This window comes from Mirounga angustirostris, unplaced genomic scaffold (genome assembly GCF_029215605.1).
Source record: "Mirounga angustirostris isolate CCGP_5_RB_7025 unplaced genomic scaffold, mMirAng1.0.hap1 SCAF_10, whole genome shotgun sequence".
Taxonomy (NCBI): domain Eukaryota; kingdom Metazoa; phylum Chordata; class Mammalia; order Carnivora; family Phocidae; genus Mirounga; species Mirounga angustirostris.
In genome coordinates this window covers 117618762-117642942 of record NW_026991718.1, presented here as the reverse complement: position 1 = coordinate 117642942, position 24181 = coordinate 117618762, and the positions used below count along the sequence as shown (strand labels likewise).

The following is a 24181-nucleotide window of genomic DNA, read 5'->3' as shown; positions in this document are numbered from 1 at the left end:
GGACCATGACCTGAGCTGAAGGCAGACGCTTAACCATCTGAGCCACCCAGGCGCCCTCAGCCAACAATTCTAAAGTTTTCCTTTTCTCCCAGACCTGAGCTCCCCCAGAAGCACTTGGGATTGTTCAACCCCTAGTCCAAATTCTACATCCCATCTCCTATCCCTAGGTCAGCCTTGGGAGTGTGCTAAGCGGAACATCTCAGTGAGTAAAATATGGAAGATCTGCTCATGACCCACCCCATGACGGCACATAGAGGTATGGACTTAAAAAGAGAAGAAAAACAACAAAAACAAGCAGCAGGGCAGTTTCAAGATTTATTGGGTGGGTGAGAGGACAACGATGCACAGTACTGAAAACTCTTGGTTCTAAAAAGTTACGGGAGGAGTAGGCGGGGAGACGTGGAGGCTGCTGGACAACGTGACCCAGGTGGAAGGGAACCGGTCTTCCTGGTTCATGGTGCTCAGTGACACCGCTGGGGGAGCGGCAGAACCAGCTGAAGTCTCCAGCTCTGGACCACAAGCCTCTAGGGTCCCAGGGCTTTCCTTGCTTACTGGGCCTGCTTACACAGAGAGAAAAGTCGTTCCATGCTGTGCTGAGGCAACAGGGTAAGAAGGTCTGGTGATGCTCCACATGGCAACATTATTCTTCATCATACTACTCTAGTGTCCATGATCAATCCCAGCATAATCTAAAGGAGAAAGTCCAATTAGGCCAGCAGCCTGGAATTTCCATATCAGAAACACAGGCTGACTTGGCCCCTTGGCATTAACTCACCATGAGGAGTTCTCTCCAGGGCAGCTGAGACCCGGGTCATCCTGAGAGGGCCAGTGCCTCCATCCCCTCAGGCTTCCTCCAGCAATCTCCAGATCCAAGGCAGCTCTCCTAGAGTGAGGAGGATGCCAGAGAGCAGGTGGTCACAAGTGTCTCGGTTCCAACGTGATCTCATCTTTCTCCAAGCTGTTATCAATGAGAAAGCCCCAATTAATCAGGCATGAGCTGCCAGGTTTTTTTCACCCCAAACACAGCTCAAAAATGAATCCCAATGCTCACAGAGAAGAGTCAAAATAAACACAGCCTTAAAAAATGGGTGTTTTCAGGGCAAGAACAGATATAGTAATTGGTAGACAGATGGCTGGAGAGCTAAAGCTCAGAGGCTCCTCCCACTGAGCCCCATTCGCACATCTCCCCAATTGGGAGTGAAGGCCACCATTTCAGCCTCTCTCCATTGTCGTTACATCCCTGCACTCTGTCTCCCAGGTACTTGTGCTCACCCCAGCGTCAAACTCTTCTTCATGCTGCTCCGCCCACCACCACCCAATGCACATTTCCCATCACATCACATTTGGGCCACCAAATCCAAAAAGCTGCTTTCCTTTGAAAACCTTATGGCAATCAGTATAAACCACTCATATCACACAGAATCCTTATGCAGAATTCATCCTGGCTCTTTAAACCCTATAAAGTACCTAAACTTGGACACAAACATAGCCCGGTTTCCCACAACAGGAGGCCAAGCTGAGAAAGGCCAAACTACAGAGTCCCGTCATTGACTCTCACACAGCAGCACTCAATGCCTGAGACCAGAGAGCACTAGCTGGAGAGGAGCAGGAGTGTGTGAAAGCGTCAGCATTTGGAAGGGACAGGTGTGGACCCTCCAAATACGGGAAGCCGCTTTCAACAATTTCTCTCCCTGCATTATCAATGACCAGAGCACAGGCAGCCCATGATCGCTTTTGAATGCAGGGGCATGAAGGGCAGAGAGAGACCTAGGAAGAGACGCAGGCACCACTAGCCTTTGGAATAGACTGAATCTGGGGAAACCACCCAGCCAAGCACAGGACCTCAGGAGTGGCCATTCTTGCAAAAGCCCCATAGAACCTCCCTGCCAAGGGGAATCAAAGAGAAGACACTTTGGGCAAAAACGCTGTGAAAATCGTAGGGCTGGAAATGACAGGAATCCTGCGGTCTTAAGCAGCACAGAAATCACCTCTATCATAAGTTTGTTTCTTAAATGAAGAAAATAAGGTTCTGAATAGGTCACTGAGAGAGCAGCACAAGGGGATTCAAAGCCAGGGACAGGAGTCTCTGATGTGTGGGTCTCATTTCCAGTTACAACATGCTTCTGCCGTCACTCCAAGGATGGAAGGCAGGCACCCCAGACAGCTCTCATTACCCAGTGGGACTCTAGAGACTCTTCCTCTGCAGCAGGCACTGAGGACATATCAAGGGCCAGATATGATCTAGGTTGCCTGGGATTGAGGGGACAGAGCTGGGGACTCACGGACATTACCTTCTCACCTCTCAGCTCCCCTATGCCTTCATACGAAGCCGCTAGGAACCCACACTTGACTATACCAGATGCAAGGAACCAACACTCCAGAGAAAAGACAAGAAATCTTACCTCAAGGACACTGGGGTCTAGAATATTCCTGATACAACTCCCATGATGGCTCTGCACATGGTGGGCTCATCTGCAACAGACCAAAACCCAAGAATGGGCACCAACTTGTCCCTGCTCACAGCAAGGCATGGTAGGCATCAGGAAAGGGCCTAGCACAGTAGCTGCCAGAGAGTAAAGTAAGCATTCGACAAATGCTGGCTGTTACTATTTCCTCCACAGACCCACTATTTCCTCGTAAAAAGGACAGTAGTTAACTCTAAAGAGGGAGACAGTGCGTGGTCTATGACAGGGTGGCCAATGCTGATGAATGCATCATTAACCAGGGATAGGCTGAAAAGGATGCCAAGGCCAGATTCACGGGAGTGTGCCACGGCTGCCCGGCAACAACTCCGCTGGACATCGAGGAAAACTCAAGTAACACACACAGCCTGGCTCCCAACAGCACGGATAGGAAGTCAGAGCCCAACAGGGACACTAATGCACAGACCACTGCCTCCGAGGCCCAACGTGTCTGCGGAGAAGATGGAATGTGGGAAAACTCCTGGAAGGTGTGGATGTGGACTCTCCAATTACAGGACAACTCTTCTCTGAATCCTTTGCCTGTACTACCCATGAGCACGACATTGGCACCAGGTGACAGGAGACATCAAAAAGGTGGTAAAAAGGAGGAAGTGCGGGAATGCTCCAGGTTTGGAAGGGACAGGAAGGGATCCTCCAAACATGGGGAAACACTTTCAGCAAATCCTTTCCCTGCGCCATCAATGACCTGGACACGGGCACCCCATGTTAGCAGCCTGCTACCTTCCCAGGCAGGGGAAAGCTGCCCCGCCAAGCCCAGGACCCAGAGCATCATCACCACTTCACGTAAAGATTCCATCTCCCATCATCAAAGGGAAGACTAACTCCGGGCAAAAACACCGACATTGTTTATTCACCCCACACATACAGCCTGAGCACCTACTACGTGTCAGGCACCCTGGGCTCAAAAACAAAGGACACACCCAAGACCTCTGTCCTCCCAGAGCTCTGGCAGTTTCCCCACTTAAAAGTGAAGCTCCGGACAAGGAAGGAACGGAGCCAAGGTTATGCGGCTGCCCAGGGGTGGGCTGAACCGGGATCTGAACCCAGACCTCTCTGACTCCAAACCCACCCACCTACCACGCCAGACGCCCTTCTGCACAAGGGCTTTGCAAGAAGGGTCTCAGAACCTGAGCTCCAGGATCTCCCCCCCCCCCCGCCCCCCGCCCCCACCGCGCTGTGGCAGGAAGGCAACGAGCCCCCTGGTCGAGCTGCTCACGCGCAGCACCACTTACCCAGCAGGCCTCACCCCTGCACACAGGGGCGGCATCAGGCGCTGCGGATCAGGGCCCTGCAGGGCAGACAGGGGTGCTGCCTGCGGCACGGCCCGCAAAGCCGTCCAAGGGACAGTCCCCATCTGCTCCCAAGAGAGCCGCGGAGCCCGCACGGCCTGGGCACGGGAGAGAACCGGGAGGGGCTTTGGTGCCAAGCTGCCCCTCTGCGGCCCCGCGAGCGCCCCCCCCGCCCCCGAAAGCTCAGACAACCGCTCTGCACCCCCGGGGCTTTCACACTCTCCGGTAAGGACAGGTGACGCCAGGACGGGTTCACGCTCCTCAGGTCACTCCGCAGGCAACCGATGAACGGCTCTGGGGGACTCAAGGCCCGGAGCCGGGGGCGGGTGAGTGCGTGAAAATCGCGGGGTCCGGGGCGCCCCTCGGGCCCGGGAACACACGCGGCTGCGCGGCCCGCGCGTCGCCGGACCCGCTGCTGGTCGTTAGCGCGACCCGAGTGTTCCCCGCGGGCGGGCTGAGGGCGGGGAATCGGACCCGGGGCCCCTTTCTCGAGCACCCGCCTCCCGAGAGAGCCGCACCCGGCGGAGGGGCCGGACACGGAGCCAGGAGCCGGGCCCGGAATCCGCGCTGACCTCCGCCGGCTCTCCCCGCCCCCTCGGGCCTCAGTTTCTCCTCCTGTCGGGGAGGGGGGATGCAGCACCGGCCTTGGAGGCCGCCGGGGGTCCCTGTGCAGCGCGGCCCCGCAGTGACTCACCCGGGGCGCGGGTACTGTCGTTGGCGGGGTCAGACGGAACGACGCGAGAAGGTTGCGGCACGGTTCGGGACGGTTCGGAACGGCTCGGGACCGCTCGGGAAAGCGGCCGTAGCCGCAGGAAACCCCCTCCCCCCTCCGCCCAGCGCCGGCGGAAATGCACCTGGGGCGCGGGCTGCGGCCTAGAGCGGCGTCTCCCGGGCTGAGCCCGCGCGCGCGGTCTCTTTGCGCCCCCTCGTGGATAGGAGGTGAAAATCTGAGCGGCCAAGTATCCAGGCATCCCTTTATCTTCCCATCATTCCATCCATCCATCTATTTATCCGGAAAATATTTAGGGAGCACCAGCTTTCTCATCCATTCATCCACCCACTCACCCACACACCCATCCATTCATACATTTATATGTTCATCTGGACTCCCATCCCCCCAGAAAAATCTACAGAGCAGCAACCTCGTATCAGGGACTGGGCTAAGCATTGGAAATATATTGAAGACAGACAGGTTTCCTGATTTTTTTGTTGTTATAATATTCTCGTAGGAATAATGAGTCAGCGAATGCAATAATTAAAAATCATAACAAGTCAGGACGTCTGGGTGGCTTAGCTGGTTAAGCGTCTGCCTTTAAAACTGTTTAAAAAAGAGTTTTAAAAAATCATTAAAAGTGCTACAAAGGAAATGGGCAGGGTGGTATAATAGTGGAAATGTACTTAGCCAGGGTGGACAGCAAGGGCCTGCCTGGGGGATTAACAGTATTTTTCTAAAAAAAAAAATTATTTATTTATTTGTCAGAGAGAGAGAGAGAGAGCACGAGCAGGGGTTGCAGCCAGCAGAGGGAGAAGCAGGATCCCCACTGAGCAAGGAGCTGGAAGTGGGACTCGATCCCAGGACCTTGGGATCATGACCCCAACCGAAGGCAGACGCCCAACCAGCTGACCCACCCAGGCGTCCCCAACAGTGTTTTTCATAGCATGGTATCTGTCACTCCAATGCCCTATCCCATCAACGCTACAGAGGACCCTACTACTATAATGTTAAATCATCACTAAGTTTTGAGCACACGTTATATTCCAGGATTTTGATTTATTTAATCATCATATCCATCCTATAAGGTAAACACTATTATTATCCATTTTGCTGATGAGGAAACAAAAGCTCAGAAAGTTTATTTAATGTGTCCAAGATCATGCAGTTCATATGTGTTAAGAACTGTGCATGATCTGAGAGTGAATCCTACTTGCGAGCTAAACAGTTAGCCTCTTGTTTCGTGGATGCTGGCAGACGACACAAAATTCCTGAGTCAGTCTTAGGACCTCATTACTGTGGCAAAGCAGAGAGAGCTTTGTGTTCATTCATGTTGGTTCCCATTCTTCACAGGTCCCATGGGGTGGTGCTGGGCCCATGACGGCTGTCTGCACACATAATGTGTTACAACGTTACAGGGTAGGGCCACTGAGCTCGGGGGGATTTACCACTTACAGCCAACAGAAGTAAGCCTGATTTTAGTCTGGGAGGAGGCTTTTCTTATCCTTCAAGGTTTCTCACTGCAAAACACAGCTCTAAGAAAGGGCCCAGGTAAAGAGGAGTCAAGACCTTGCATTCTTAGCATATCCTGCAAGAATGTGCGTAGATGCTCAGGGTCCATGGCAGATTGCTTCTTCTAACAGTAGGTATCAGAGTCAAAATTCAAACCCAGAAATCAATCTCGGAGCAATTTAGTAGGTGCTTGAAAATGTGTTTGGTAATATTTAATTTCTTTTTTTTTAAGATTTTATTTATTTATTCATGAGAGAGAGAGAGAGAGGCAGAGGGAGAAGCAGACTTCCCGCAGAGTGGGGAGCCCGATGCGGGACTCGATCCCAGGACTCCGGGACCATGACCTGAGCCTAAGGCAGACGCTTAACCATCTGAGCCACCCAGGCGCCCGGTAATATTTAATTTCTTTTGGAGTAATATTTAATTTCTATTCTTGGTCAGGAAAGTGTATTTTGGCATTCTTGGATTAAACAGATGTTTTGCTCATGTGATACAGACCATCACCAACCAACAATTCCCACATTTAGAAGCATTCTCAGAAAAACTAGGACCAACAAACTGCCTATTTTCATGTGAATCTGGGTATATAAATGGCTAGGACATCCAGAGTTTGGACCTATTCATTCTTTCTCCCTGATTTCCTTGTGGCACTCTTCCTGTTGAATTCAGTCTTGTTGGGAATGTCAGTTACAGTGTCCTGCCCTTCTCTGACAAAAAGTTGGATGTGGGACCGATACTGGGAAAATGATACTTTCCTCCTTGATTTTTCATGGTGAGTGTGAGGAAGCATGGATCTTAAAGCAGCTTGGAGGCTAGCTGTGGAAACATGAATGAAGTCAGCCTTCTATCAATTTCCAAGAGGTGGCTTCTTGGAGGTGGTGTGCCTTGGCAGGGTTTTGAAGGGCTCACGTAGAAAGGGGGGAACAGGAAGACATTCAGGGAAAGGGAGGAAGAGGAAGACTCAGAAACTGCAGTGGGGGGAGAGGTGGGGAAATGAGTATGGGAAGCACTTAGGAGCTGGATGGGGTCATATCTCAACATCTCACTGCATGGCAATAGATGAGCTTCAAATGTTGATACAGGAGAAGAGAAATCCTCATTATTGCTATGAAAGAGAACTCACCTAATTCTAAAATGTAAGAAAAATTCCATGTGTCCCAGTCAGCTCTTGGCACTGGAGGACTTAAAAAAATGAGAGAAAATGACAATTGAACTGATCCCAGTAGAGTAAATCAATGAAATTACAAAAGCAAAAAGTAAGATGGCAGAAAATGAGCATAACCACATTTACGGCAGCAGAGGCACTTTCAGGAATGAGAGAGGGGTCAGAGGACAGTCAGAGCAGAGAGTAAAAAATTAGAGAAATATATGGCAAAATCGCTTAAGGAAAAATAGAAAACCTGAATCATCTTAGAACACTTTAAAGTGTTGAGTCAGTAGTTAACAATATTTCCACAAAGAAAACATCGTACCCAGGTTTTCAGCCCTACGCAGTCTCCCAGATAATAGAAGAAGAGGGAGATGTTCTCAGTTCACAGAGTAACCCATGATCCCCACATTAGGCAAGGTCAATGGAAGGAAAGTAAATTACAGTCCATCTGATGAATGTAGATGTAAACATCTTTTAAAATATATCAGCAAAAAAAAAAAAAAAATATCGGCAACTTCAGGTGGAAGCAGCCTTGGCCCCCAGTGCCCTTAAAGGGCAGTAACTGCACTCCTGTCTTGTAAATGTCTTCTGACCTTTGATTTCAGACTTCCAGACTCCAGAATAGTGACAGAATAAATTTCCGCCATTGTAAACCACCCAGTTTGTGGTACTTTGTTATGGCAGCCTTAGGAAACTAATACAACAGACATTCTTAAAACTTTTCTCTACCATATTCTAGCTGTATTAGCAAGTGACTTCATCTTTCTGAATCTCAGTTTTTAAACTTTAAAATAGATAAAATATGCAAATTGGTGCAGCTGCTATGGAAAATAGTATAGTATAGCAATTGCCCCAAAAAATGAAAAATAAAATTACCATATGATTCAGCAATTCCACTTAAGGGTATATTCTTTTTTTTTTTTTTTTAAGATTTTATTTATTTATTTGAGAGAGAGAGAATGAGAGAGAGCAAGCACATGAGAGGGGGGAGGGTCAGAGGGAGAAGCAGACTCCCTGCCGAGCAGGGAGCCCGATGCGGGACTCGATCCCGGGACTCCACGATCACGACCTGAGCCGAAGGCAGTCGCTTAACCAACTGAGCCACCCAGGCGCCCCAAGGGTATATTCTTGAAACAATTAGGAATGTGATCTTAAAGGGATATTTGTCTACCTGTGTTCATAGCAGCACTATTCACGATAGCCAAAGGTGGGAGCAACTCAAGTATCTAACAACAGATGAACGGATAAAAAAAAATGTGATACACACACACACACACCCCAGTGGAATATTATTTAGCCTTAAGAAGGAAGGAAATTCTGACATGTGCCACAGCATGGAGGAACCTTGAGGACATGCTGTTAAGTGAAATAAGCCAGACACAAAAGGACAAATACTGTATGATTCCACTAATATGAGGCACCTAGAGTAGTCAAATTCAGAGACAGAAGGGAGAATGGTGGCTGTCAGGGGCTGGGGAAGCCAAGAACGGGGAATTATTGTCTCAAGGGTACAGTTTCAGTTTTGCAAGATAAAAATTCCGAGATTGGTTGCACAACAGTGTGAATGTACTGAACACTACTGAGCTGAATATATATAAAAATGGTTAAGATGATAACTTTCATGTTATGCGTATTTTACCACAATTAAAAAATTTAAAAGTAGGTAAAATAATACAAGATATGAAACTCAGTACCATAAGTGCTTTTTAAAAAATAGGTGTTGGGTTATAGTAAGGCAGTTCAATAAATTTTAGAATCATCGTCATAATCATCATCATCACTTGATAAAAATTAATATCCATTCATAACTTTTAAAAATTCTTAGAATTCTAGAAGTAGAATATATAATGTAAACCATCTGCCAATATTATCCATAATGGTGGAATCATAGAAGCATTCTTCTGTTTTCATCCTGAAAGTCCCAGAGAAATAGCGGGGTGGGGGGGGTGGGGGGGGTGGGGAGGGATGTCCAATGCCATTGGCCAGGAAGGCCCAAGGTCTTAAGAGTGAAGAATTGGGGCACCTGGGTGGCTCAGTTGGTTGAGCGACTGCCTTCGGCTCGGGTCATGATCCCGGAGTCCTGGGATCGAGTCCCGCATTGGGCTCCCGGCTCAGCGGGGAGCTTGCTTCTCCCTCTGACCCTATCCCCTCTCATGCTGTTTCTCTCTCTCTCTCTCTCTCTCAAATAAATAAATTAATTAATTTTTAAAAAAAAGAGTGAAGAATTGATGTGGTCAGTTACCATGGCAAAAGATAATGGGGCAAAGCTAAATATTATCCTGGAATGCCCAAGTATTCAAGCAAAAAAGTTAAGCCAAGAAAGTTTAAGTAATGAGCCACATATATCTCAGTGATTTAGTTAGCAAGGAGGGTCCAGGGTTGTTTTTCAGGGAGATCCAAGTTAATTAGCTGCAACCATCCAGATTGAGTAGTCAAGACAGTTGTTTTCAAAGATTGTCCACCATGGATGGAAGGAAAGTCCAGTGTCCCTACTAAGGCTATCAATCTTTAGCTAGGACTCTAGTTCGTGAAGGCCCAGCCTTGCTAGTTTCTGGAGGGAGAGGGCCACTGCTTCTCATGCCTGCCCCCATGGCAGAGGCCTGAGTCATTCATACCTTCTCTGAGCCCACACTGAGTCCCTCTCCAGAACCAGTGGTCCACAACCCAGCACAAAAATGAACCAGAAGCAAAACTAGTACGAGAGAGGGTGTGAGGGTCAGAGGACCCAGCTAGGGGACCTAGGGAGAAGGAGGTACAGAGACCTAGGTGGAAGCTGACCCTGGTGGGAAGCATCCAGTGGGGACCCTGGGCTGTTGGAGACCCCAAAACAGGCCAAGACCCAGGCCATGGGCAGCTTAGGAAGAGTCTGTCGTGCTTGAGAGGCCCTGAGGGGCTAGACCGGCCCTGGCTTCCATCAGGCCTCAGTCCCACCATGCAGGAGCTGGAGCCTATTCCTTCCGGAAGAAGTAGTAACAGATGAGCAGCAAGAAGCAGATGAGGATGATGAACAGATATAGCAAGGTTTCCAGCATGGTGACCATTCTTAATGCAGGGACAGGGCCTGGAGCTCTTGCAGGTCGCACAAGGTTGGTTCTGGACTTCCAGCTTGGACCCTGGGCACCACCTCCTTGGAAAAATCTGTCCAGCAAGCCACAGCTCCATCTCCCCAGGGGAAGGTGCTCTACACCACAGGGATCTCTCAGCCACTGTGAGGTCACAAACTCCAGGATGGTGGAATGTTGGCCTCCCAGCTATAGCCCAAATCTTTATTAATGTGACCAGTATGTTGAAAGCAGGACTCCTGGTAGGTAATCATACAATTTTTTTGCCTGCCACTTTAGACTTTCTAAATGGAAGTATCTTTTCCCTATCCTTAGAAAAATATCAGGCAGGCCTCAAAGCTCTCTGATCATTCTTAGGTAATAAGTCTTTAATCACTAAAATTGCAAACACTGTTTCCATTTGATAATGGTCAGTCTAATATATAAATTTCAATAATTATAGGTGAGACTTCTCTCAGCATCCAGGGCCAAGCATAGGGTGGGCTGCTATCTGCTGAGAGGGGACAGGAGACTTCTCCCTTATCCAAACGTATTTCTCTTTGCCAGGAAGACTCTGCCCACTCTCTTACCCCCAGTATCTCAAGGATCAGAACAGATGAAATTAAGATTAAGGTGGAGGGGAGACGTCTCTCCACGTTGGGCACATATTTAATGTAGGTCTTTCTCTCTTGGCCTCTATTGTAGGGGTTCTTTGGAGAATCCACCCCTTGTCCTCCTAGGGATATGAATAGGCCAGGCCCTTCCTGGGGATTCCCTCACCTTAGCAGGCTCCCTCTTGGGCAGGAACTCTTGGGTAGCACATGGACGTTCCTACTGATACTGGAGACTGGGGGTGTTCTTGGGTCCTGAGCCCTCAACCACCAGCTGGTGCCAGGTTCTTGACTTCACCACGACAAAGAATTCAAGGATAATCAGAGTAAAATATAGCAGAGAAGCTTTATTGCAAAGCAAAAGTACACACTCTTAGAATCTGAGTGGTGCTGGATAGATGTGGGATTCTGATTCTCTTTAAATTAATTAATTTTTAAATTAACATATAATGTATTATTTGTTTCAGGGGTACAGGTCTGAGATTCATCAGTCTTACACAATACACAGCGCTCACCACGACACATACAGTCCCCGATGTCCATCACCCAGCCACCCCATCACTCCCACCCCCCTCCACTCCCAGCAACCCTGTTTGTTTCCTGAGATTAAGAGTCTCTTATGATTTGTCTCCCTCTCTAGTTTTGTCTTATTTCATTTTTTCCTCTCTTCCCCTATGACCCTCCGCCATGTTTCTCAAATTGGGATTCTGATTCTCACAGGCAGTTATAATCAAGGGGTGGAATATTTCTGTAGGGTTCTAGAAATAGTTCCAAGCACCCCATGTATCATTACGCATGCTCGAGACCAGTCACTATGCGCAGGCGCAGTCTGATTTTTCTCTTGCGGACAAGCGGTAGACACGATCTACGAGGAGGAGTCCTCTAGCGCCCCCAGTGGAGGGGTCGTTCTCCGTCAACTGCAGGCTAACTGGGGCTTTTGCGCATGCGTGCCGCAGTTGCGCATCGTGGTGGTATCTCAGGCTTCTAACCGCCCCGAGCGTCCTGTTATTGAACAGGTGTGAGGTCAGTTTCGTCCCTGTTGCTTGTTTCCGGAAGAAACCTCCGGCCGCTGCCCAACATTTCCCTATTCTACCTGCCTCACTGCCACAGATGCTACACCTGCTGAAGAAAACGATGAACCCTGGGTAAGGCCTGGCTCCCCTGTGCTCTCTAACTCCTGGTAACATGGATCAAGCTTCCACGTGGTTCTGCCGGAACCCCTGATACTCAGGTACTCCTCTAGTTCTCCCTCTTTGGAGCAGGGGGCGGGACTATCTTAAGAAATAGAATTCATAATTCTCTTTCTTTTTAATGTCTAACTGTACTGCTAATACCCTCAACTTAGAGAATTCGGAGTCACGAGCATTGTTCAGTTATTTCCTTCCTAAATTCTGCGTCCGGTCCAACACCTTCTTTGGAAGGCAGCTTCCATTTTATCAGGTGGAACCTTCACAAATTGCCAGTATTGGGCCACAGTTTGCTTACCACAACAGCAGTTTGTTGTTGCTCAGCAGTTCATTCCTATATCGTGGGGCCTCCTTGGTGCCTTGATGAAATGTCCATTTTAACATCCGGTTACACTAACGATTAACAAGCATCAGCCACACCCAGCCTCCTCTAGGCACTGGGGATGTACAAATAAACAGCCCCAGATCCCCTCCCTGGCATCATAGGAGCAAGGGATGCAGGAGAATAATCTAGGATTGAATCGTGGCACTGCCCTTTTTTTTAATCTTCTTAGGGCACCCTTGCCTTAATCTCCAGCTTCGGACAATAAGGCCCCCAGCCTGAGCCGTGCAGGAGGCCCTGCTCCTCCTAGGATGTCCCAGGCTCATGGGATGCTGGGCGCTGTGGAAGGGCCATGCTCTCAGCCTCCTGCTTGCTGCTTCTCTCCTCTGGCTTGCAAGAGCTGATCAAAGCCAGATGGCTTTAGACCTGCGCTGATGAACACAGCAGCCAGCGGCCATGGTGGCTAATGGAGCACTGGAAATGTCGCTGGTCCAAATGTCAGTGTTGAACATGCGCCAGATTCTAAAGACTTTGTCAGAGAAAACAGATAGCAAATATCTCGTTAATAATTTAAAGATATTAAAAAATGCTGAAATGACAATATTTTGGTTATATTGGGTTAAATAAAATATAGTATTAAAATTTCACCCTTTTTTGTGCCTTTTTAATGTGACTCTTAGAACATTCTATTTTTATTTATTTTTAAAGATTTAATTTATTTATTTCAGAGCGAGAGAGCAGGGCTGGAGGGGCAGAGGGAGAAGCAGACTCCCTGCTGAGCAGGGAACCCGAAGCGGGGTGATCCCAGGACCCTAGGATGATGACTTGAGCTGAAGGCAGACATTCAACTGACTGAGCCACCCAGGGACCCCAGAACATTTTAAATTCCATATGTGGCTAGCATTATATTTCTACTGACAGTGCTGCCTTAGACTTTCCCAACATAGCACATTCTCTCAGCCTTATAAATAATCCCACAGTGTCCTTTCAGTGACAGAAGCCCTTGGCTTTCTCAGAAATACTAGAGTATAGCAACTACCACGCTTGGCCATTTGCTCTGTGCTTTGCTTTTGATATGTATCATTTCACATAATTCTCGAAGCAATGCTCTGAGGAGAAAGCTATGATTTTGTCCATTTTTCAGAAAAGGAAAACTCAAGCTGGGCTGAGGAGTTAGGTCATTTAGTCAAGGTCACACGGAGCATAAGAGCAAGAACAGGAGACAGGCAAGAACAGGTGCGCTCAAGTGTGCGCACCTGACCCTTTGGTCCAGTGTCCTCATAGCTACAGCATCCATGGTCCCTACCTATCACAGAGTTCCCCAACGTTCCCACAGTCTTGGAATCCCACAGACTTCTCCCAGGTACACAATATGGAGTGTGTTCACCTTGGTTGCATAGGTCAGGCCTGGATTTCCACTCTGTGCTGACCTAGTCAGTTCCAGGAATCTGTCTGGGGGGACCCTCCTCCTCGGGCACAAGGGTGGGCTGTTTATACTTCAGAATGTGGGCTGAGTTAGTGGCAGGGTTGCCTTAGGTTCAAGGGATACACATGACCCAGGGTACAGGCAGTGTTAGTGCCTGTGAGGTTTGGGAACCACGAGCCCCTTCTGAAGCCTGTCTGCAGTGTCCTGTCCGGAGCACGAGGCTTCTATCTGTCGTCTTTACTGCTCTGCAAATCTGGTCAAGTCCTTCCTGCTTCAAGGACTCATTTTTGGGACAAAGTTGAGCAAAGCACCTGCCCCCCCTCTAGGTTTATCTCCTTGTCACTCTCACGTTCCACTTTCAGGTCATCAGAACAATATTTTAACCGGCGATGTCCAAATATATGGTCAGAATTCATTCATTTGTTCAATTGTGCCAGCCACTAAACTAGGTACTATGAATGCAGTGGTCAATCAGGCAAGAACCCTATTGTCCACAACCTGCAATCAGCATGAGCTCTTGCTAATAACAGCTCCTCACGTGGAAGAGTAACCATTCCTATAAATTAATGACAAACCATGGCAAAAACAGAATAAAGAGAAAAGCAAAATAAGTGAGGGAATGTTATTTCCAAAATTCCAGGCCGCTCTTGGAAAGGATCTCAAGCCCTACGGAGTCGGAATTTGAGCTCCGCGCCACCAGGGGGCGCGGCAGGATCGCTTGCACGGGATCCGCCCCGCGAGTTGCCGCTCTAGGCCGCAGAGCGCGCTCAGCTGCATTTCCGCGGGCGCTGGGCGGGTCAGGCGTTTCCTGCTGCCGTCGCTGCTGCCGCCGCCCCGTTTTCCGGCAGCGTCGCACGCCGCCCGGGTCCGTCTCCCGCAACCCCCAGACATCCGCATCTTCCCGCGCTGTCGGCTCTGTCAGCGCCGCTGTCCTGCGTCGTAGTCGCGGTGCCCGGGGTGAGTCCACTGCGGGGATCGCTGGGCGCGTCGTCTGCGGCCCCACCACCTTCAGGAGAAACTGAGGCCCGGGGGAGGACGGGGAGGACGGGGAGAGCCGGCGGAGGTCAGCGCGGATTCCGGGCCCGGCTCCTGGCTCCGTGTCCGGCCCCTCCGCCGGGTGCGGCTCTCTCGGGAGGCGGGTGCTCGAGAAAGGGGCCCCGGGTCCGATTCCCCGCCCTCAGCCCGCCCGCGGGGAACACTCGGGTCGCGCTAACGACCAGCAGCGGGTCCGGCGACGCGCGGGCCGCGCAGCCGCGTGTGTTCCCGGGCCCGAGGGGCGCCCCGGACCCCGCGATTTTCACGCACTCACCCGCCCCCGGCTCCGGGCCTTGAGTCCCCCAGAGCCGTTCATCGGTTGCCTGCGGAGTGACCTGAGGAGCGTGAACCCGTCCTGGCGTCACCTGTCCTTACCGGAGAGTGTGAAAGCCCCGGGGGTGCAGAGCGGTTGTCTGAGCTTTCGGGGGCGGGGGGGGCGCTCGCGGGGCCGCAGAGGGGCAGCTTGGCACCAAAGCCCCTCCCGGTTCTCTCCCGTGCCCAGGCCGTGCGGGCTCCGCGGCTCTCTTGGGAGCAGATGGGGACTGTCCCTTGGACGGCTTTGCGGGCCGTGCCGCAGGCAGCACCCCTGTCTGCCCTGCAGGGCCCTGATCCGCAGCGCCTGATGCCGCCCCTGTGTGCAGGGGTGAGGCCTGCTGGGTAAGTGGTGCTGCGCGTGAGCAGCTCGACCAGGGGGCTCGTTGCCTTCCTGCCACAGCGCGGTGGGGGCGGGGGGGGGGATCCTGGAGCTCAGGTTCTGAGACCCTTCTTGCAAAGCCCTTGTGCAGAAGGGCGTCTGGCGTGGTAGGTGGGTGGGTTTGGGGTCAGAGAGGTCTGGGTTCAGATCCCGGTTCAGCCCACCCCTGGGCAGCCGCATAACCTTGGCTCCGTTCCTTCCTTGTCCGGAGCTTCACTTTTAAGTGGGGAAACTGCCAGAGCTCTGGGAGGACAGAGGTCTTGGGTGTGTCCTTTGTTTTTGAGCCCAGGGTGCCTGACACGTAGTAGGTGCTCAGGCTGTATGTGTGGGGTGAATAAACAATGTCGGTGTTTTTGCCCGGAGTTAGTCTTCCCTTTGATGATGGGAGATGGAATCTTTACCTGAAGTGGTGATGATGCTCTGGGTCCTGGGCTTGGCGGGGCAGCTGGGGGCTAATAGGGGCTTTTCTTCCAGGCTCACCTGCCTTTTCTGCACCTGCATTCGAAAGTGATCATGGTCTGTCTGTGTCCTGGTCATTGATAGTGCAGGGAGAGGAGTTGCTGAAAGCGATTCCCCGTGTTTGGAGGGTCCCTTCCTGTCCCTTCCAGACTCTGGAGCTTTCCCACACTTCCTCCTCCTCACCATCTTGTAGATGCCTCTGGGCACCTGTCTGTCTTGTGTGCTCTCTGTGCCTGGCTCAGGATGGTTTCTGTTTTTGTGAGGCTTTAAAAAGCCTCACAGGGAGCATGAGGGTGGGTCCTGCCTCATTGCATGTCTGAGTTGTGCAGCCACAGCTGTGGTCTTCTGACACTGGTCTCTAATTTCAGCAGTGCTGTGTCCCTTTCTGCCCCTGTGTTTGAGGGGAGTACAGGCTGCTCATGTCCTGGTCATTGGTAATGCAAGCAAAGGAAAAGTTATAAGGCTTTCTTTATGTTCAGGGGTTCCAGAATGGGACAGCCTTAGGTGACGGAACATGAGGTAGATGGAGGGAGGCAGGCTGTCAGTGCATTCACCTCCCAAGACCCAGATGCCATCAGTGTTTTCCTGTTGGTGAGCACAGCGGTTTCCTGGACACGTAAAGCAGTGCCAAGTGCTTCTTGTCCCCTGCAGGAGTGTCTTGTGACTGCTGTTCCATGGATGTGAGACGCGACCTCAGGGAGAACCTGATCAGGAGGTCCCAGGTAAGTGGTGTCCTGCCTGGTTCTCGAGAGCTTAAGTCTGTGTGGGCTGTGAGGCTGGACGCGTTCAGGTGATGAGGTGTGGGAATGAGTGCAGGTGAAGGCTGCTTCCCGGTGTTCCCGGCTGTCTGTGTCCCCTTGAGCCGGCGGGCACAGGCCTGGGCCCTCTTCTGCTCCTGAGAGCCCCTGAGGAAGGCTCCTGTGACGTGGAAAGTGGCAGTATCGGATGGTCAGACGGCTGCATTTTAGAGGCAAACAGATTCATATCCAGTGCCCAGCTGAGTGCTCATTGTATGACCACTCACACCCCATCTGCCAGAACCACGAATCCTCAGTATTTCTGCACCATCAGTCTTCACTTCATCTCCTGGGTGGGAGTGGTAAATCGTCCGTGCAAGTGAGGGGCAGCTTCTGTGATCTCGGGCTGTCAGTCTGGTCATGGGCCTGTGTGCCAAGGCTCCGGGGTCAGGCCGGTTCCCAGGCTGCTGCCCAACAAGGCTTCCCTTCTCGGCCCACTCGCCGCTCTTTTTTGCACCTGCATTCGAAAGTGATCGTGGGCTGCCCGTGCCCTGGTCATTGATAGTGCAGGGAGAAGAGTTGTTGAAAGCGCTTCCCCGTGTTAGAAGGGCCCATCCTGTCCCTTCCAAACTCTGGAGCTTTCGAACACATCTTTCTTCCCACTAATTTGTGTTACTTCCTCGGATCTGGCACTTTGTGGCTCACTCAATGCCTTTTTTGCTGAGCAGGGCGCTACCTCAGGGTGTTTCTGTTCATAGGCCAGTGGTAGAGCCATGATAGGGGTCCCTCTTCTCCCAGGGCTCCCCCAGGAAGCTTTCTCTGCCTCCCTATCGCACCTCTTCCCACACCCTCAGCCCCACCTCTCAGCCCTGGTCACACTGGACATTGGTGATTTGCTTGTCACGCCCCCTTTGCTGTGATCTTGAGGCAGTGCCTCTGTCCTGCTGCCTGACATGTCGCTCTTGGACAAAACAAGATGTAGGAGACAGGTGCCATGTGGTGAGGCAGTGGGCTCATCCCATTGTGGCGTGTCCGTGGGAAGACAGTGCCCTTGAGCCAGCCAGCCTGCTCAAGGCTGAGGCATCCTCCTCTCCCCGGAAGCGTTGGTTCTCTCTCGTCCTGGCCATGGGCTGGGCCCATGGTCCACAGGGGGTGATGTTCCTCAGCCCTTAGATTGAGGGGCAGGGAATGGAGTAGTGATCCAGCTGGGCAGCACACGTCATAGTTGATACATACGTAAGCTGCCCTTACACACTAGATGGAGGACATGGGGCCCTCCCACTACCTGTTACCCCTCCTGCTCCATGCTCATCGCTGCCAGTCAGCATGGCACGCTCCCCAAAACCTGGCCTTGACAACCTTTTGACACAGACTGCTTAGCAGCAGATTGATCTCTGGCCCATAGGTTAGCACTGATGCTACTCCTGTCACAGGTGATCCGCAGACCCCTTTCTAGAGTTAAGTTGTTCTTGTCCCTGAGACAGTCGTGTGGTATTAGTGGATACGAGTAGCAACAGGCCACATTTGTGGGCGCTGTAATCTGCCGGCCACTGTGCGCACCAGGGCCTGCTGTGAGTGCTCACTTGTGCGCTGTGTCTTGCAGGTGGGTCTGCATGTGCAGAGGCTCCATGGGAGGTGTCATCTTACCAGCCCGCGGTAGGCCGTGGGGCCCGAGGTAAGGTGTTCGGACCTTTCTCTGGAAGTTTGTTTTGTGCATCTGTAAAGTCACGTACGTGTGCCCTGGGGTTTGGATGAGGAAGTAAGACAGTGGGCATCCTGTGAGCTTGCAGTTGGGTCCTTGCTGTGGGCAATGCCTCACGTACCGTGAGGGGACGGGCCTCTAGAAAGCTGCTCAGGTAGGTGGAGGGCTCCCCAGGGCAGCTCCCTTCCTAGTGTCAGCAGCGTGCTCTGAGGGGGAGCATGTAGGTTTAGGCACCAGAGATCCTGGTCTGGCCTCCGAATTACCTAGCTTTGGGACCTCTTCTCAATCTCCACTTCATCTGAAAAACATAGCTGGGTAGCTGTGAAGGGTTTTAGAAAATTTCTCATGGTCGTGTTGTAACCATAGGATACTGATCTTTTCTAACCCAAAAGCATTTCTGATTTTTTTTTTTAAAGACTTATTTATTTCAGAGAGAGCGAGCAGGGGGAGGAGCAGAGGGAGAGGGAGAGAGAAACTCCAACAGACTCTGCACTCAGCGTAGAACCCAACGCAGGGCACAATCCTGCGACCCACGAGGTCACGACCTGAGCTGAAACCCAAGAATCGGTCGCCTAACTGTCTGTGCCACCCAGGCACACCAGCATTTCCCATTTTTTATGCTGGAAGCATCTTGACTCTTCTGTGGCAGGGAGGTGTTACAGGGTCTCCGCAGGGTACAGCAGAAGCTGCTGGGGCTCTGTGTTTGGCTGGGCCGCTCTCATTCACTCAGGCCATTCCCCAGGCCCCTGACACCAGCCTCCCATCCTTCCTGGCTCTCTTTCTGCACTTTTCTTTTTTTTAAAGATTTTATTTATTAACCCGACGGAGAGAGACACAGCGGGAGAGGGAACACAAGCAGGGGGAGTGGGAGAGGGAGAAGCAGGCTTCCCGCTGAGCAGGGAGCCCGATGCGGGGCTCGATCCCAGGACCCTGGGATCAGGACCTGAGCCGAAGGCAGATGCTTAACGACTGAGCCACCCAGGCGCCCCTCTTTCTGCACTTTTCTGCTCCTGCACCCAGAAGTGACTGCCTGCTGTCTTTGCCCTGGTCATTGATAGTGTAGGGAGAGGAATCACTGAAAAAAGTTCCTGTGTTTGAAGGGTCCAGCCAGCCATCCCCTTCCAAGCCCTGGAACTTTCCCACACTAGCTTTCTGCCGTTCCCCTCAGAGCTTGGGCCTCCTGGGATGCAGTGACTGGGCTAGCCCCCTGACCTCTGGGGGCTCATTCTGTCTTCTCATGTTACAGATCCTCTTGTCAGAAATCAGTCTATACATTTCTATGTGGCCCTCACCCTGGACTAAGTTCATAATAGTGCTTGAGGGCACACGTGAGAATCGCAAATCCTGGGTTCTACTTTATGAGTTTATGGGAGTGGAGGCTAGCCTGGAAGAGCACATCAGTCAGGACGGCATGCTAATTCACTGCTCGTGCGTGTGTTGTCTTTGCTCCTTTACTCTTTCTTGAGCACAGTGTGGATTGCTTCTCCAGGAGCTGTCAGTGATGTTAAATAAATGGAGAAAGAAAAGTACAGGTGGGGCCTGCTATAGGGGCGTGGGGGAGTTCTGTCAATTCTGAGTCAATAAAAAAGTTCTCATTTGTCATGGTCTGCCAGAAGCCGGGGGAGTTTTCTCGTCAGTCACTGATGGGAGGAGAGTGTGTTGTTGGCTGATCACCCTGTCTGTAGCTCCCCTTTTGTTGACTTCATCTGTTTTTTGTGGGTTCTTTTGAAAAGGGTGACCCCAGGGGTTGACTGAAGAAGAATTTCTCAGGCCTGTGGATCTTTGAGGTCTGTATTCATAGACTATAGACTGCAGACTTCCTAGCCTCCTTTCTGGTTCACGTCTGTGAGGATATTGTTGCTGACTGGGCACTCGGGGTTGTCATCCTGCATTGCTGTATGCAGGATGGCAGGTGCTGGGGCACCACAGCCTGGTGCTCCTGAGAGAGACAGGCTGGTGCCCCTGAGAGAGACAGCGTGGTGCCCCCGAGAGGAATGTCTTGGCTCCCAGGTAACAAGGGCAGTGAGGTTGGAGGTGAGGTCAAGGTGTCCATCCCTTTGACCCCCCTACTTTTGATTGGGGGCTCCTTTCTAGTTCCCAAGACCCCTTCCCTTTACATTTGGGTCTCGTGTTTGCAGATGGGATCCTGTTGTGCCAGGTGGTTTTGTTCCCATCTCAGTGATGAGGTGGTGGTAGTGAGAATAACATACGTGAACCACCTGGTGCCCAGGAGCCGTCGAAGAACCCAGAGAGTGCCCTTGTCTTTCATACCTGCTCTCCGCCCCCTTTGCATCAGGGGCCTGTCCTGTTCCACAGCCTAGTTCCTGGTCAGGCTCCTCAGCCATCCTGGAGGATTTAAGGGACAATGGTGAACATTCTGAAAAAAAATCACCCCATGCCCCACTCCAGACCTGGTAATTCGAACCTCTGGGTGTAGAGTCCTAGGGATGAGTTGGGGTTCTCTTGCACAATGTCCTCAAGCATTCATGATGTTTTCTCATTTCTCCTTCGAAGGGGTCTGGCAGTGCTGATTTTCACAGGTCTGGGCACCTAACCAGAACAGGTCTCGTTGGAAGTTCATCTTGCATTTGCCTTTCTTGGCTGGGTCATATTAAGTGGGTCTTTGCAGAACAGGATGGCAGGTGCTGGGGCCTTGTGACAGGCTGGGCAGACAACGGCATGACAATGTCGGGGAGAGCTGCTGAGGATGGTGGTCCGTCCCTTTGCTCATGATGCAGTGGGACCTCAGGGTCGAGCCCCCGACTGAGCCGTAAGCTGTCTTTCCGTGGATTGCTGTATGTAGTCAGTTGTCCTGATTGTGAACTGCTCGAAAGAAAGCGATTTATTATAAAAATGACTTTTAAGGTGTTTTTCCTTTATTCTTTTTTATTCTGGTGATAACATAGTATGGCATGCATAAACTGGGCACTTAGGCCTAGTTGATGGGGACCCTCTCAGTGATGTCATGGGGGAAGGAGGCAACGGAGACTGAATGCTTGTATGCTGCTTCTCCCTCGTAGGTCAGCCTTAGATCTGGAGCTGTTGAAGTAAGTCCCAAGGCCATGAGTTCAGGGACCCTCGGGATGACTTGGCATCTGGGTTTGCTGATATGTCTCCCCAAGGTGAGTTACTGCCAAGCGCTGGGGACCCACAGGCAGGGGGTAAGCTGGTTTGCATCTCTGTGGGTGGGAACTCCAAACCATTGGTCTCACCTGTCCTTTCTTTTTTAGATTCTCTTGGTGTTAGGGGACAGCAGAAGAACAGAGGATGGCGAGGGAGTCCCTGCAGAACGCATCCCCAGAGCACTCCTGCTGTGACTCAGAGCATCATGGATCAACTCTTCACTCCACATAGGAGATCAGAGGGAAAGTGCTGGGGCCGGGGCTGGGTGGGGTCCACGTCAGCTGGCTGAGGCTTGACAACAGTGCCCTGAGAAGCCATGGACAGAGAAGGCCAGCCCCATGTTCCTCTGCTATGCCTGAAATGACCTTAATGACCAAGACTTTTTCTCTTGTATTGCAGCTGCTCATCACTTTACTCTCTGCCCACCATTCAATAAACCTTACAGACTCGCTGTGCCTGCCTTTTAAGTCCATAACAAGCCTTGTGCCACCGAGGCTGGGTGTGGAGAAGTGGATCACAGGCCAGTCTTGTTTTCACCCCCTGAGCCTCTCCTGTCATGTTCCTGGGGCTTGGCACACAGGCTGCAGTCTGAGGTGTTGCATTAGGACTGGGACAGTAGCTGGCTCAGATTCAGGGCCCATGAACGAATCGAAGGTTCGAGGAACAGTCAGGCCAGGGCTTTGGAAGGGTGGCTGGTGACAGCGGGCTGGGGTGAGGCAGGCACCGATGTCACTGAGGAAGCTGGGTTGGCCCGAGTTCTGGGGCCTGGCTCCTGAGTAAATGCCTGCTTTTGTGGCCAGCCGACCTAGTTTGCCTGGGATTGAGGGGTTTCCCAGGACATGGGACTTTCATTGTTAAATCCAGAAAGGTCCTGGGCAAACTGGAACTAGTTGGTCAACTTACCTCGGGAGTCAAATACATGATGTCAGTCTGAGGACAGGCTACTGAGTAAAGGTGGGAGGCAGCAGGGTGAAGGTGGAGCAACTGCTGTTGATGGACCTTGTGGCTATCCTCGAGGTCAGGCTTTTGGAGATAATTGTGGTAAGTCAATAATTGCAGTAATGTGATGATGGTCTAAGGGTGTGCATGTGTGAACTTTTTAATTCCCATGTTATAGATGGATGGGTCTTCATGAGGAAATAGGTCCCAAAGGCTGTGATGAAAGGCTGGAGTTAATTGTCCAATTTCTGCACTTGAACTTGCCTTGATGAGTTTGACACCTTGATGGGCTCCTTTTCGGGGGCAGGCAGGTGTTCTTCATGGCTGAAGTGTTCACTCTGCCAGCCAGTTCCTGACACAGGCATCCAGAAGTCTTTTTTTTTATTTTTTGGCCTTCCCTGCGGACTGTCTTGACTTTTTTTTAGCAGCCTTTAGTCAGCTGGTTGTGGCTGCATGAAAAAACGCCAAGGGAAGGATCTGGCTCCACTTGATAAAGCTGTGCCTGGTTGGGAATGTGTGCTGCCATGGAGGAACAGCAGAATGTGGGCCAGTACTTAAAAAGTGTGCATGGAGACACTTGGTGTGTCCCACGGGGCACCAGGTCATGCCCGCCTCGCATGAGACATGGGAAGCATGAGCCATGTCAAGTGTTGAGGGCCTGAGGAAATCTGAGAAGAGCATTCCAGCCAACGTGACCTGGGAACCAGGCTTAAGGTCATGAAGCTATGATCCTTGCTGGGAGATGTGCAAGCTTCCTGGAGGGCCTGGTGGAGCAGGGAGTGGGAGATTTCCATAGCAGAATTGAGAGCTAGAAGTAATGGAGAGCTGGTCAGAGTGAAGGTCCGTCCATTAAAAGAAAAGCGTTTATTCATGAGCCAGGCACCATGCTTAGAAGTAGGGGTACGATGGGAAATAGCATGGTTTGTGCACTTCAGGTATTCCTGAAATGTCTGTAGATAATAATGTGTTTATATGCTGAATGTCTGTGGAACATGCATTTGTATTGGGCACTGCTGTAGGTGTTGGGGGTACCACTCCAAACAAAACACAGGAGGCCTCAGCTTCTTTAGAACGGCAGTCCATTATGGTAACGTAAAGTGTAAAGGTCCCATCTTCACTTGCACAAGCCGTAGTTCAAGTGCTTGGTAGCCCCAAGTGGCTGCCGTGTTGGGTAGTGCAGGTATCAAAGACTGTTTCTGTCACCACAAGAAGTGTGGTGTTAAAAAGAAAACCCATGGGCCCCAAAGTGGCATCACTGAGGCCAAGTCCCCAAACCCGGGCGTAATACCTAATCTAATTGCAGTTTCAACCTCCCCCGGAAATGTAGTCTTACCTGGTCAGTCACAAGTTCTCTGATGGGTGCCAAGGAGTCTACCACAGGGGCCCTCTCCATCCCCAAAGGAGGATGGGAGTAATCTACCTGATTAGAAGCCCCTCCTGTTCCCCCTAAGGGAAAGCCTTGCCTGGAACAATTTTTTTGCAAATAACTTTCTTGCCCCACCTTCCTTCCCTAGAAACCTTTCTGTTCAATCTCTTGGTGCTCCCCTCTGCTTGTTAGATGGGATGCTGCCTGATGCATGAATTGTTTAATAAAGCCAACTAGATCCTCAGATGCACCTGGCTGAATTTTGTTTGACGTCAGACAGCACTGGTCTAGAAGGTTAGGAGTTCAAGTTTAAAAACATGATTGAAGAGTGTTGCTGGACACCTTTACGGAAAAGCCGTTACTTGAGTCCAAAGAGGATTGGTGCCATGTCCC

The 24181-nt window shown here is 51.1% G+C and overlaps 1 protein-coding gene, 1 long non-coding RNA gene and 5 other non-coding genes across 15 annotated transcripts; 4 read left to right on the top strand and 3 right to left on the bottom strand.

Moving 5' to 3' along the window:
* Window positions 1-302: 302 nt before the first annotated feature.
* LOC123851776 (uncharacterized) lies at window positions 303-4626 on the bottom strand. 2 transcript variants are annotated; one of them, XR_010405848.1, is made up of 4 exons: window positions 4467-4626; window positions 2403-2472; window positions 776-958; window positions 303-689 (listed from the first exon to the last, which is right to left on the bottom strand). It is a non-coding gene; the product is annotated as an uncharacterized LOC123851776 (long non-coding RNA). The 2 variants fall into 2 exon arrangements; XR_010405849.1 differs by lacking the exon at window positions 2403-2472 and having other exon boundaries at window positions 4467-4625.
* Window positions 1613-1746, bottom strand: LOC123852192 (small nucleolar RNA SNORA71). Its single transcript, XR_006792806.1, has one exon. It is a non-coding gene; the product is annotated as a small nucleolar RNA SNORA71 (small nucleolar RNA).
* On the bottom strand, window positions 3075-3217 carry LOC123852195 (small nucleolar RNA SNORA71). Its single transcript, XR_006792809.1, has one exon. It is a non-coding gene; the product is annotated as a small nucleolar RNA SNORA71 (small nucleolar RNA).
* Window positions 3887-21934, top strand: LOC123851775 (uncharacterized). 8 transcript variants are annotated; one of them, XR_010405843.1, is made up of 8 exons: window positions 3887-4098; window positions 6229-6387; window positions 11909-12029; window positions 14374-14690; window positions 16573-16643; window positions 18262-18333; window positions 21381-21482; window positions 21591-21934. XR_010405843.1 is itself a non-coding variant. In XM_064573159.1 (5 exons), exons 1-5 carry the CDS (start codon window positions 11933-11935, stop codon window positions 21675-21677), a joined length of 588 nt encoding a protein of 195 aa, XP_064429229.1. In that variant the 5' UTR covers window positions 11918-11932; the 3' UTR covers window positions 21678-21934. The 8 variants fall into 8 exon arrangements, 1 of the variants encoding a protein (XP_064429229.1); XR_010405845.1 differs by lacking the exons at window positions 3887-4098; window positions 6229-6387 and adding an exon at window positions 15271-15425 and having other exon boundaries at window positions 11742-12029; XR_010405844.1 differs by lacking the exons at window positions 3887-4098; window positions 6229-6387 and adding an exon at window positions 11766-11821.
* Window positions 15956-16089, top strand: LOC123852191 (small nucleolar RNA SNORA71). Its single transcript, XR_006792805.1, has one exon. It is a non-coding gene; the product is annotated as a small nucleolar RNA SNORA71 (small nucleolar RNA).
* Window positions 17174-17306, top strand: LOC123852193 (small nucleolar RNA SNORA71). The gene has a single exon (XR_006792807.1). It is a non-coding gene; the product is annotated as a small nucleolar RNA SNORA71 (small nucleolar RNA).
* Window positions 19369-19504, top strand: LOC123852194 (small nucleolar RNA SNORA71). The gene has a single exon (XR_006792808.1). It is a non-coding gene; the product is annotated as a small nucleolar RNA SNORA71 (small nucleolar RNA).
* Window positions 21935-24181: the final 2247 nt, after the last annotated feature.

What these genes read in the sequence shown, in the direction of transcription:
- LOC123851775 (XM_064573159.1), top strand. An exon ending in ACCTGATCAGGAGGTCCCAG is followed by an intron (nt 16,644 to 21,380) that starts GTAAGTGGTGTC and finishes TCTCCCTCGTAG; the next exon opens with GTCAGCCTTAGATCTGGAGC. An exon ending in TGCTGATATGTCTCCCCAAG is followed by an intron (nt 21,483 to 21,590) that starts GTGAGTTACTGC and finishes TTTCTTTTTTAG; the next exon opens with ATTCTCTTGGTGTTAGGGGA.